The sequence below is a fragment of the Daphnia pulex genome, chromosome 5 (genome assembly GCF_021134715.1).
Source record: "Daphnia pulex isolate KAP4 chromosome 5, ASM2113471v1".
NCBI classification, from domain to species: domain Eukaryota; kingdom Metazoa; phylum Arthropoda; class Branchiopoda; order Diplostraca; family Daphniidae; genus Daphnia; species Daphnia pulex.
In genome coordinates, this window is record NC_060021.1 from 2480589 (window position 1) to 2493298 (window position 12710).

A 12710-nucleotide genomic window follows, 5' to 3' on the forward strand; every position below is an offset into this window, starting at 1 on the left:
TTAAATAAGAAAAATATATATAATTCGTTTTTTTGCATGAGAAATGTTTATAGATTAGCTAAATGCAGAAAATTAGCAAGTACATTAAAGCAAATAAATCAACACTCTTTTTTACTAATTTTGTTTGTTTTTTCTTTTTAGTTTCTTATATTCTTATTATAAGTTAAAAGAGGAACAACAATGAAAACATCGGTCAACATAAATTTTAAAAAAATAATCATGTAAGTATCTCATAGGCAGAATATGTTATTATGTATCATGTAGGGGAAAGCGGGGTTGGATGGGACAGGGGTTGGATGGGACAGAGGGGTTATCCCATAGAAGTAATAGATTGAAATTTTAAAAAAATTGTGAGCGTATGCATCATACACATATTAATAAGGGGCTAAAAGGAATTTTTCCTGTCATTAGAGGAACTTACATAAAACCCCTCTGTGCCATCCAACCCCTGTCCCATCCAACCCCGCTCTCCCCTGTGATGTATCAGGGAAAAGCCAGAAAATCAATGGGTGGAAAAAAGTTAGTGTCCCCGACTGTTATAAATTTTAATCAATCGGAAGGAAAGTTAAGTTTTTGAAATTGGTATTCACTAGGAACTCAATGGCAGAATGGATAACGCATCGGAACAAGACAGAAGTGAATCACTAACTTGTACCATGGACATTTCATCAGACCATCATCGAACGGAAGTGGATCTAATCTAGCAATATGTATATCTTCTTTAAATCTTAATCTCTATTATTTAAATTTTTGCGATTATTTGAACATTATTAAATAAGAAAAATATATATAATTCGTTTTTTTTTGCATGAGAAATGTTTATAGATTAGCTAAATGCAGAAAATTAGCAAGTACATTAAAGCAAATAAATCAACACTCTTTTTTTACTAATTTTGTTTGTTTTTCTTTTTAGTTTCTTATATTCTTACGAGCAACCTGAGCCCCGTTCAAATCCGGGGAACTTTGGTCTAGCGTAAATTCGAACTCTTTTGCTATTAATCATCTGCCCGTAATAGATTTTATCGTGGGAAATCTGCCCAGTGACTAACTTACTTGAAGATTTCGTCATCACTACGATGCTATAGACATCTGGTGGTGATTTTCATGTTTAAGCATGTCTGGGCATGAATAAGCTCCTCCCCCAAAATGTTCGTGACATTATCCGTGACATTATCCGTGACAGACACAGGCTCCTCCCCCAAAAGCTTGCTGTTTTATTATATATGGATTATAAGTTAAAAGAGGAACAACAATGAAAACATCGGTCAACATAAATTTAAAAAAAATAATCATGTAAGTATCTCATAGGCAGAATATGTTATTATGTATCATGTAGGGGAAAGCGGGGTTGGATGGGACAGGGGTTGGATGGGACAGAGGGGTTATCCCATAGAAGTAATAGTTGCAAATTTAATACAAATTTTGAGCTTATGCATCACACACATATTAATACGGGGCTAAAAGGAATTTTTCGTGTCATTAGAGGAACTTACATAAAAGCCCTCTGTGCCATCCAACCCCTGTCCCATCCAACCCCGCTCTCTTCTGTGATGTATCAGGGAAAAGCCAGAAAATCAATGGGTGAAAAAAATTTAGTGTCAAGAAGTGTTATAAATTTTAATCAATCGGAAGGAAAGTTAAGTTTTTGAAATTGGTATTCACTAGGAACTCAATGGCAGAATGGATAACGCATCGGAACAAGACAGAAGTGAATCACTAACTTGTACCATGGACATTTCATCAGACCATCATCGAACGGAAGTGGATCTAATCTAGGAATATGTATATCTTCTTAATATGTATATCTTCTTTAAGTCTTTATCTCTATTATATAAATTTTTGCGATTATTTGAACAGTATTTAATAAGAAAAATACATATAATATGTTTTTTTGCGTGAGAAATGTTTATAGATTAGCTAAATTTAGAAAATTAGCAAGTACATTAAAGCAAATAAATCAACACTCTTTTTTTACTAATTTTGTTTGTTTTTTTCTTTTTAGTTTCTTATAGTCTTATTATAAGTTAAAAGAGGAACAACAATGAAAACATCGGTCAACATAAATTTTAAAAAAATAATCATGTAAGTATCTCATAGGCAGAATATGTTATTATGTATCATGTAGGGGAAAGCGGGGTTGGATGGGACAGAGGGGTTATCCCATAGAAGTAATAGTTGGAAATTAAAAAAAAAATGAGCTTATGCATCACACACATATTATTAATACGGGGCTAAAAGGAATTTTTCGTGTCATTAGAGGAACTTACATAAAACCCCTCTGTGCAAGCCAACCCCTGTCCCATCCAACCCCGCTCTCCCCTGTGATGTATCAGGGAAAAGCCAGAAAATCAATGGGTGAAAAAAATTTAGTGTCAAGAAGTGTTATAAATTTTAATCAATCGGAAGGAAAGTTAAGTTTTTGAAATTGGTATTCACTAGGAACTCAATGGCAGAATGGATAACGCATCGGAACAAGACAGAAGTGAATCACTAACTTGTACCATGGACATTACATCAGACCATCATCGAACGGAAGTGGATCTAATCTAGCAATATGTATATCTTATTTAAATCTTAACCTCTATTATTTAAATTTTTGCGATTATTTGAACAGTATTAAATAAAAAAAATATATATAATTCGTTTTTTTGCGTGAGAAATGTTTATAGATTAGCTAAATGCAGAAAATTAGCAAGTACATTAAAGCAAATAAATCAACACTCTCGCTCACGCTCGGTTGCAGTGGTGCGCATCGGCGTAAACTGCGCACGACTTTTTACTCGACTACTACTTTTTGGTTGGAATAACATCTATAGCGGTATATGACGGCAGGCCATGGTGGGGTTATAGATGAATTGTTTTGCCCTGCTTTTGCGCCAGAGCCGAAAGGGACAGGAGAAGAATTTTAGGACACAATTACGGCATACCCACAAAGGTTAATAATCATGGCCGTTTTCGCGATATGATTTTTTATTTTTAAATTCTAACTACGAAATGTTAACTTAGAACTTAAACGTACTTAAATGTTGACTAAGAATAGTGGAAACTTCAAATTAGAAGGAAAGAGGTAATTTCCAATCAAAGGTCGCAAAGATCATAAAAGAGTAAGTAGAATTTGAGGAAGAAATGCTAACATTTTTAGCCAAAACGAATATCACTCTAGCTTGACTTTAGATCAAGCATCTCTTCAGGTACTCAATTTCTGAAGCGCCTAATTACCAACTGGGAATCTCGGTTCAATGAATACCTCGCGAAATGGGTCATGGGTATTTAATGCCTGGATTCACTAGAGCTTGACGTGTCACGACTACATATTCATTCGCCAGTAACTGCACCAACACATAATGGATACAGTTGCCAAAAGACACGACCGACTACATTATATTAGGGATAGATGCTATATATACTATTCTTTACTTCCGGTATTAACGATGGTGTTTGGGGGATTCTTTAATCGCGTTTATAAACATGTGGATAAATTGATTAGATTGTTTTTCAACTTAAATTTTTTATTTTATTGTAATAGACGTAAGGCTCATTTAAAAGAATTAAAGTTTATTTATTCTTTTATTTCGAAATTCAGTAAATAAAAATGACTAAGGATTACTCAATTGTTACACAGCAACTCCTAGCGGCTAATGGCGACAACTTTTTTTAACACAACGCTTACCCAGCGCTTACCATGTTTTGTTTGTCTTAACATGAATCAAACGGTGATTTATGCAACAAATAACTGCATTAATTTGAAATATTTAAATATATAAAATAATGAAATTTAAAAAAAAACGTTCTTGTGGCTTGTAACTCGCTAATTCTTTTATGATACCGACAAAAGTCGTTCAAATCTTGCGCCAATCAATTGATGTGTTTAAATATCGATCGACAGTTGGACAAGGCGGCGATAATCATATTTGTATTATAATAGACGTGCTTTTCCATCATACAAATGTTTTTCAATCATATCATAACAGCATTCTTATATAAGATATAATGGGGGGGGGGAGGGTTGCCAGGAGTCTTTTGTTTTTTGGAGGGAGGAGGAGAGTTTGGTATAATGAAGAGGAGGGGGGATTATATGACATGCGGATTTTTTTAAATCTGTGCATCGGATTGAATACGAGAGCTTCCATCTTTGACACGAAGCGACTCACGGCTCAATCACAATTGAAGAGAGAGGTAATAATAAATTGAATGAAAGAAGGTGGTGGTTGTTGTAGAGCATCGGTGTCTAATCAAGAAATCAGTGCAAATTGAAAGCGGCGGCGTACACGGAGGATACTCAAAGGAAGAAAATATTTTGAATAATAATAATAATAAACATGTAACCTTATATAGAGCTGGGGGAGAGAGAGAGCTAATTTAAAAAAAAAAACAAGGGAAAAAAAAGAAAAGAACAAAACACACCTATGACACATTGTACATAATTTGCTGCTGCTTAGCTACATACGGTCAAATAATCTACAGCAAGAAACGAAGCGAAAATCCCACCGAGACGAAATTTTGTTTTTTGTTTTGAATTTTTTTGAAGTTGTTCAATAGTTGATGTAGCGATTTGGGGCTCCTCATTTTATTTGAAAAAAAGGCCAGGATCCTTTAAATCTTTTTTTTTTATTGTTACGTTCATTCTCCATCAATGGCCGAATCGACCGAGTAGCGGCTGGTGACTACGCTCTTGCTCTTAGGAGCGCACTGGCTGCTACGGCCGCCGCTCTTCGGCGCCAAGGAGGTTCCACCTGCGGGAGAAGAAGAAGAAGAACAGCCGTTGGTTATTAGGGCGGGGCTGTTATAGAACTCGTCGTCCTCCTCCTCCTGGATCAGGGTGGGCATGTGGGTGCCGGACAGGAGCGTCGACGAGTGGTTGGAGCAATCGCTGATGCCACTGTCGCTGCGGTCGGCGTAGTAGACCCGCCGAGACGAGCTGGCGCTGACCGGGCCGCTGCTCCTGTCCGACATCAAGTCCGTAACGGGCAGACTGGGACTCCGGCTGCGAGCGATGCCGGGAGTCGACGAGCCAGACGACTGGCAGGGGTGGGTCACGACGGGCAGACTGGGACTACGGATGCGGGGGCTAGTGGCCGGGTCGGCTCCGTTGGTTGGCGCCGTCAGCGACGAAGTCGCCAGCCGCGAGCCGCTGCCGCCGGACGAGCCGCTAAAGACCGAGCCGTGTTCCTCCTCGCACAGCGAGTCCATTCGCGACGAACGGCGGCCGGTCGACGACGACGACGAGTTGCGTCGAGAGGCGGACGACAGGCTGGCCATTCGACCCAGGGCTCGGATAGCCGTTCCCGTTTTCTAATTTTTTTAAGAAATCAAACGCATGCCGGATGCAAATGGAGGTTTAACATGCAAATTGTTTCATGCTTCCAACACACTGGACACACGTAAAAAGGAAAATTGCCAATCGCACCTGCCACTTGCGACGGATGATGAATTTCTTGAGCCGGTCCGTGGGCAGTTTGACGGAATTCATGGTCTGTTTGGCCTGGGCCAGCCACTTGTGCTGGAGGCAAGTCTCAGCCGACAACCGCAGTCTGTTTTAAAATTCGGGCGGGAAATTTTCAAATTTCAAATGAAGGAAAAAGAATTGAAATTTTTTTTAAATTTTTACTCTGGCCGTTTGACGAGCAGCGACGAAATGAAATCCTTGGCGTCGGACGAGATGGCGGCGAAGGCGTCGTCGTCGAAATCGTAATCGCTCGAAGTGATGTTGGCAAACGTGTCGGCGTCGTTGTCGCCCATAAACGGAGATAATCCCGATAATCTGAATAAATCAAAAATTTTAATATAAATTAAGCGATGAAAAATAATTGTTTTCAAATATTCTTACAAGACGTAACAGACGACTCCGAGCGACCACATGTCGGTTGCGCAACCAATGGGCTCATAGCTGACGATTTCGGGGGCGATAAATTCGGGAGTGCCGAAAAGGACCCGCACCGGAGTGTCCGGGTCCAACTGCCGGGCCAGACCGAAATCGATCAACTTGATGCGATGCGAGTTCGGGCTTTGACAAAGGATATTTTCCGGCTAAATCAATCAGCAAGAATTAATTTTAAAAAGATATTAAATTAACGGAAGTGAGAGCGGAAATACCTTCAGATCCAGGTGGACGATACTCTTCGAGTGCATGTAACCGACTCCCTGGCAGATTTGTCGCATGAAAAGGATGCAATCGCGTTCCGTCAGGGTGAAATCATCGGCCACGACGCGCTCGAACAGTTCCCCGCCGGAAATGCTGTAATGGTTTGTTGTTTTTTTTTATTAGAAACGGAAGTGATGTAACAAACCGGATATGTGTCTAAATATTTATAGATTATATTAGCGTAGAATTATTTACTATTCGGTGACGAGGACGATTTCTTTGGGACAGTCGTAAGCGGCTGCCAGCTGCAAGAGTTTCGGGTGTTGCAACTTGTTCATGATGGCCACCTCCTGGTAGACTTTCTCGCGGTCGGCCGCCTTGATGCATCTCACGTATTTAGCGGCCCTTAGAGCGCCGCTGGCCCGGTCCACCAGCCGGTAAACGACTCCGAAACGGCCTTTACCCAACTCTTCGTGAACCGAGTACTTTTCCTGAATTGGTTTGAATTGTTTAATTTCGTTCAACAACGAAATTTAGAATGCAGATTTAATTGTTACATAATTGTTTTCTTTTAGAAAATTACCAGAAAGTGGGGTTCACCCGGTTGAACGGTGACGTGACAGTGTTCGAATTGGGGGGCGTGAGACTCGTCAGAATCATCGTTGTCTTGGTCGTAGTCGAGCTCGTCCTCTGGCCGCCTGTCTCGGCTGCTGACCTGCCTATGGAGGTCCTTCTCCTCGCGGTGATGGTGATGGTCGACGACGACGGCCTTGTCTCGCCTCTCAGCCACCAGTGGTGGCTGGTAGAAGAGCGGGTCAGACGGGCAGCTCGGCTCGCTGCTGCCGTGAATGTTCTTGGCCCGGACGCGAAACTGGTAAGTCCTCAGAGGCGCCAGCCCGTGAATCACGTACGAGGTCGAGTTGCACCTTGACAAGAGAAACAGAAAAATCAGAAAAAAAAAAAAAAACTACAAATTGGATTTTCTCGTCGTTTCTTTTCTTTCATTTTCAGAGAACAAAAAAGGACGCGACGACATTACATTACAACTATGCAAATCTTTCAGACACGCGATGCTCTTCGACAGCAGCAGCGGCCGTCGGGGCGCCATCAACGCGCCCCAAACGGGCAGAGAGTCGAAGGCAATTCGATTTTGGCGCCTTTTTTGTGTGTCTATTACGTCAAGTTAGATGGGATTGGTTATTTTTGTTTTTTTGTGTAGGTGCATGTCCGTGTGCAGACTCGATTTTACATATTCATTTATGGAAACAATGTTCTTCTTCTTCTTTTACGATTGAAAAAAAAAGTGATGGGTTTTTTTAATTACTCGGAGGTGAGGACCCTCCACGACTGGCCCGTTTCGCAGATTTCCACCAGGTAGCCGGTGATGACCGAGCCGCCGTCGTAGACGGACCCGTACCAGGTCAGCGTCAGGCTGTCGGCTTTCACTTCGCAGATCGTCGGCTTACCACCAGGATCCGGCGGCCCTAAACAACAACAAAAAATTAACAAAAAACACACAAATGTAACGAAACACAAAATGAAATTCCGTTTTGGATATTATACAACACAGCAGACAAAAAAGCTTTTCAAATAATAAAAAAATATTTCGGACATGAGTCAACATTATTTTTTTATTATTTGTTCCAGCCACCCACAGACGGCCACACACAATGTATAGCCGGATATTTGATGAATTTTTTTTTTTGGAGGAGGGGGGTCTCATACCTTCGACAGCCAGCGAGGCGTAGTGGCAGTCCATGCCGAACGTGTTCTCAGCCATGACGATGTACTTGCCGCTGTCGTCGGCTGTTATGCCGTGCAAACTGAGCGACGCCATCCCGTCCGCCTGTCTCATCTCCACTCGGTCGCTTTCCACAAGTTCCTTGCCCTGACGCATTCAAAATCAAATAAATAAACAAAACAAAAAAATGTTAAAAATCAATCAGAATTCCAAGCGAAAATAGAAAAAAAAATGTTTTCTGGTCTGTTGATGAATTGAATGAAATTATCCAGGTCGACTTTCTCCTTGCGTGTCTCTAATATAATTACCCCAGCAAATAAACACAACGAGAGAGAAGAGAAGAGAGGGGGGGGGGGGCTCATCTTGATGACGAGCGTGAGAAAAAAAATCAAAGAAAACAAAAGCCGACGACGTTATATTATATGGCGTGTGCGCCGGCGGCGGCGCCAACCAAACGAAGAAAAACAAAAATTAAAAAAAAAAAGGCAAGGAGGAGAGAGTGAACGATGGTAATTACATGTGCACAGAGGCCAAGAAAATAAAAGGGCCAGCAGGCTACACACAGAGAGTCTATTATTTAAGAATTAGCGAGAGTTGTTGGCTGTTGTTGTTGTGTTACCCCTTTTAGCCAGCGAACGGTGGGTTCTGGCCGGCCGATGATGAGCGCTTCGAGTAAAACGGTCGAGCCGATCAGGGTGGAGACGCTGACGGGTCCTTTGACGATCTGGGCCGCCACTTGGAACGGGTTGTCCAGCTCGTCGTTCAACTTGTCAGACTCGTACGTCAGATCCTCTTTGCTGCAGCTGAAGTCCTCCTCCTCTCCGGTCTTATTTTCTTCTTCTTCTTCTTCGGTTTCGTCATCGTTGCGCGTTCGAATCGAGGCCGTGTTGGCGCTCGAGTAGGCCAAGGTCACCGACGCCTCTGCCGACGTCTCGCTAATTGATCAAATGAGAAGAGAACAAAAGAGTTAAAAATTTGTTGGGATAAAAGTGGCGCCCATTGTTTTTGAATTTTGGCGGTTTTTTTTTTCTTTCATTTAAAAATGGCGGGCGAGACTCACTTGAAATGTTTGTCGGCGGGATCGGTGACGATGAGCCGACACCACGACTCGGCGTCGCCGTAGAGGTTGTAAGCCTCGCAAAAGTAGACGCCGCTGTCGTGAGTGAACGGGTCGGCCAGACGGAGGGCGTAGCGGCCGTCGCCGTAGTCCAAGTGCCGGAATTCCGGGCAGTCCACCAGAGGCGAGTCGTTGTGGACCCAGACGACTTTCAATGGCGGCGTTCCTGATCACACAAACAATCCACAACAAATTGCCAATCACTCACTCACTCACACTCAGCCACTTTGCACTTTGTTGGTCTGTCAGATTCGATTGGCTCACCTGTGAGAAGGACCTGCAATTCGACTGCGTCGCCTTCGTTGACTCGCATGCGACTGGGCAATTTGGTGACGAACGACACCGGTCGATCGGTAGCGGCGGCGGCGGCGTCACTGGCACCCGATCCGTCCATGTCCGACGTGGCGTGATATCTGGGACGCACCAGACGACAAAGAGAACAAAAAGAACCCAAAAAGTGTCGGGTGTTAATTCGTACGTCATTTGTTTCATTCCCGCCATCGATGACGACAAAAGAGACCCCAATTATCGTTGAGTGGGGGTGGGACTACGTAACTCAATAGCACTTGGGAAGAAATCAGAAATGGATGATGAAAACTAAGAGAGACAGAGAGAAATTTTTGTTTTCTTCTTTTCAGTTTGGTAATCATTGGCAAAGTGATTAAAAGAAAAAAAAAAGATTTTGTTTTTTTGTCTTTGGTTTTTAATTGCGCAAGGTAAATGACCTCGCCCGTAGCGGGCGCTCGTATAACCAAAGAGAGTCTCGTCTCGTCTCTCTCTCTAACCTTTTCCTATATACACCGGAGCCCAAATTATCCGCGCAGAAACGAATAAAAGAAAATGGCGTTAACATTTCACCCACGAGTGAGAGAAGAGAGAAGAAGCTGAATAGGATTTTTTACGATTTCCAGTTGGAAGATAATTGACGAGTTTGAGTTTTTTTTTTCTAATTGCAACCTGCGACCACAAACGGAGAGAGAGAGACGAAAATAGAAGTCGTCGTTCTGGGATGATTACGTTTTTATTTGATTGGGAATTGATTGTAATTTTTGAAATAATTATTTTTTGGAGGTTTTTTTTACGATTTCGAAAAATGGCGAAAAAATTGAATTGAAATAAAAAATTTTATTGATTTTTTTTATTACCGGCCACCCGAACGCGGAGTGGACGTGCCGCGGAGGTAACCGGCTCCCGAGAGACCCAGAGTGCGGCCGGCCAATCTGGAAGCGCTGGATCCGCTCAGAGCCGAGTAGTAAGTGCCTCTGCCGGCGGTGGCCGCCGATCCGGAGCGGATGAATCCGGCCGAGCGACTGCCGCTGGATCGACTCAGGATATCCAGACGGGCGTTGGCCTGGATCCTTCCTAATTCGTTCTCCACCGTGATCCTGTACAAACCGGCATCCTTCGCAAATTCAAATTCAAAGAAAAAAGAAAAAAAATGAAAAAAGAGAACACACGCGTGAATGAGAAATCCAGAACGGAAACCGAGTGTCACATTGAATTTCATTTCAACCGCAACATTGATCAATTGAGTCCGGAAATTCCGCCATAGAAAAAAAAAATCCTTTTTTAACAACATGTAGAAAAAGCTCGTGGCTTTCTCTCTCGGTGTAGTAATCACGCAATAATGTGACGTCATCATTACAAATCACAAACAAAAAACGACGATAAAGTAGGACAAGGTTAAAAGGCCAATTAAAAATAAATCACGAAATGTATTTGTTTGTTTTTGGAAAAGCTGCGGGAAATTTGAAATAGAAAAAAATGAAAAAATGAAAAAAGAAATTCTACCTCGCTGGTCACGTTGCGGATCTCGAGGACGCGGACGTCATCTCGCTCCTCGATGCGGACCCGTCCGGCCGGCGTGATGGACTCGGGTTTGATGGCGATGTTGTCGCGGTCCCAGGTGACGCGGGGCGATGGGTTGCCGCCGACGTTGCACTGGAATCGCACCGTCTCGCCCGTCTCGGCGATTTTATTGTGCGGCACCGAATAGAATTTCGGCGGCACTTTGCGCACGCGCCCGCTCTTCGTCTGTTGTTGTTGTTGCTGCTGTTGTTGTTGCGTCGCAGTTTCTGGGAAATAAATAACAAATCAATTCAACCGAGGAATGAAACGATTGTCTTTGTTTCAAATTTGTTTGAAATCAAAATCAAATTTTTCTTACTGGAATTGATGGGCGAGAGGGAGCGGATCGTGCGTGAGGGCGTGGTGCGCGGAGTGGCGCGTGCCGACACAGTGCCGGCCGGTCTCGAGTCCAGCTGAACCATCAGGTCGTTCTCCTTATCGTCAGCCACTGTTGTTATTTCCAAGAGGGGGTTGCAACGATAATAAAAATGTTGAAACAATTGAACGGATTGAAGGGAAAATAAAACAAAAGGCCGTTTTTGTCCAGTTTTTTTATTTTTATTGACGGCCGGCGTAAAAATAAGATTACCATCGACGATGAGGCAGGCGGATGTGGAGTCGCTGCCCAGCTCGTTGTAGGCCACGCAGGTGTACTCGCCTTCGTCTTCCGGGTAGACTCGGCCGATGGAGAGCCGGGCCACGCCCTCGTTGGCGTTCACCTCCGTCGAAAAGTCTTTGCACAACCGCAGGAGCTGCGAAATAATAATCAACATATAGCACCCGGAATTCAATTTCCAATTGAATTAATATAAATGGGATTCGATGAAAATACCTTGCCGCCTCTTTGCCAGTGGACTTGAAGTGTACCGGCCGCTTCAGGCTGGCCGTTGAAGCGACATTCGAAGGTGACCGTGTCGCCGTCACAGCAGCGCAAGTGTCTCAGCGGCTGGACGACCTTAGGCGCCGTTAGGACGCCACTAGTTAAAGCAAATCAAAATCAAAATTTAAAAAAATGCCCAAAATTGGATCGGCTGGGAAAACCCGTCGTCCTCATTAACCCCCCATAGACGACAGGTACAAGCCTTTAGGGGTTGAGCTGCCGCGTGATTCAGAGAGCGCAGAGAGCCAATTAGATCGATGAATAAGACCATCTCTTTTTTTTCCTTTTTCTTTTCTTTAATGACAACACATTCACGACCCTTTGCGCGAACGTAACAGATATCCCGCGAATATGGCCATAGTCTATATTTTCTCTCTCTCTCTGACACACTGTCTATGCAAATGAGAGCGCGACTCACGCGTGTATACATATAGTTAACGGGCCACAGAGCCGAGTTTCTATTTCCCTTCGCCGCTGCGAATGCCAAGAGAATGAAAGAGACGCGAGAGAAAGGTTGTTTTTTTTCTTCAACTTTCCCTTTTCTGGAGTATAAATTGACTAGAGCCTGTTATATAGAGAACTATCTCTCTCTCTCAGAAACACACAACAATGTTTCGTAGAGAGTTTTAGCTTAGAGTTGGCCACATTTTTTTTTCTTTTTTCTCGGCATCTCCACAATTGGCCCCGGCTGTTTTGTGAGACTCTTTTCGCTGGATTTATTTTTTCCGAGAACGAAACACGAGAGACACTTCCAAGGTTTTCTTTTTCTCCCACAGTTTCAAATGAGGCAATGATAGGAGCTGTCGCCTGTATAGACCAACACGTACCCGAGTGTCGTCGAGTGTCCAGTCGAAGATCCAGCGGTTTCTTGTTGTCTACCTTGGCGGCCTTGTCCTGGAAAAAAAAATACAGAAATAATATAAGAATCAATGCACATTTTTTTAGGGAAATGTTCGACTCCTCCTTGTACGTCTCATTTTGCCAGCCCATCCCTCTTATTTATATCGGTCAAATATAAACGGAATTTTTGAAACAAATTTGC

The 12710-nt window shown here is 43.0% G+C and overlaps 1 protein-coding gene across 4 annotated transcripts in view; it reads right to left on the bottom strand.

Annotated features, from left to right (window-relative positions):
• Positions 1–3897: 3897 nt before the first annotated feature.
• Positions 3898–12710, bottom strand: part of LOC124194756 (titin homolog) — a 60797-nt gene continuing 51984 nt past the window's right edge. For 3 of the 4 annotated variants that reach the window (XM_046589097.1, XM_046589095.1, XM_046589098.1), the window contains 18 exons: positions 12496–12562; positions 11621–11765; positions 11378–11540; positions 11108–11236; positions 10732–11015; positions 10086–10342; positions 9205–9353; positions 8884–9106; positions 8443–8758; positions 7808–7970; positions 7407–7566; positions 6666–7008; positions 6338–6573; positions 6094–6235; positions 5828–6027; positions 5609–5761; positions 5408–5531; positions 3898–5292 (listed from right to left, as the gene is read on the bottom strand). In XM_046589097.1, coding sequence (XP_046445053.1) covers positions 4621–5292; positions 5408–5531; positions 5609–5761; positions 5828–6027; positions 6094–6235; positions 6338–6573; positions 6666–7008; positions 7407–7566; positions 7808–7970; positions 8443–8758; positions 8884–9106; positions 9205–9353; positions 10086–10342; positions 10732–11015; positions 11108–11236; positions 11378–11540; positions 11621–11765; positions 12496–12562 — 3926 coding nt within the window. In that variant the 3' untranslated portion in view covers positions 3898–4620. The remainder of the gene's footprint in view (positions 5293–5407; positions 5532–5608; positions 5762–5827; positions 6028–6093; positions 6236–6337; positions 6574–6665; positions 7009–7406; positions 7567–7807; positions 7971–8442; positions 8759–8883; positions 9107–9204; positions 9354–10085; positions 10343–10731; positions 11016–11107; positions 11237–11377; positions 11541–11620; positions 11766–12495; positions 12563–12710) is intronic. The other variant, XM_046589099.1, reaches the window with a different exon arrangement.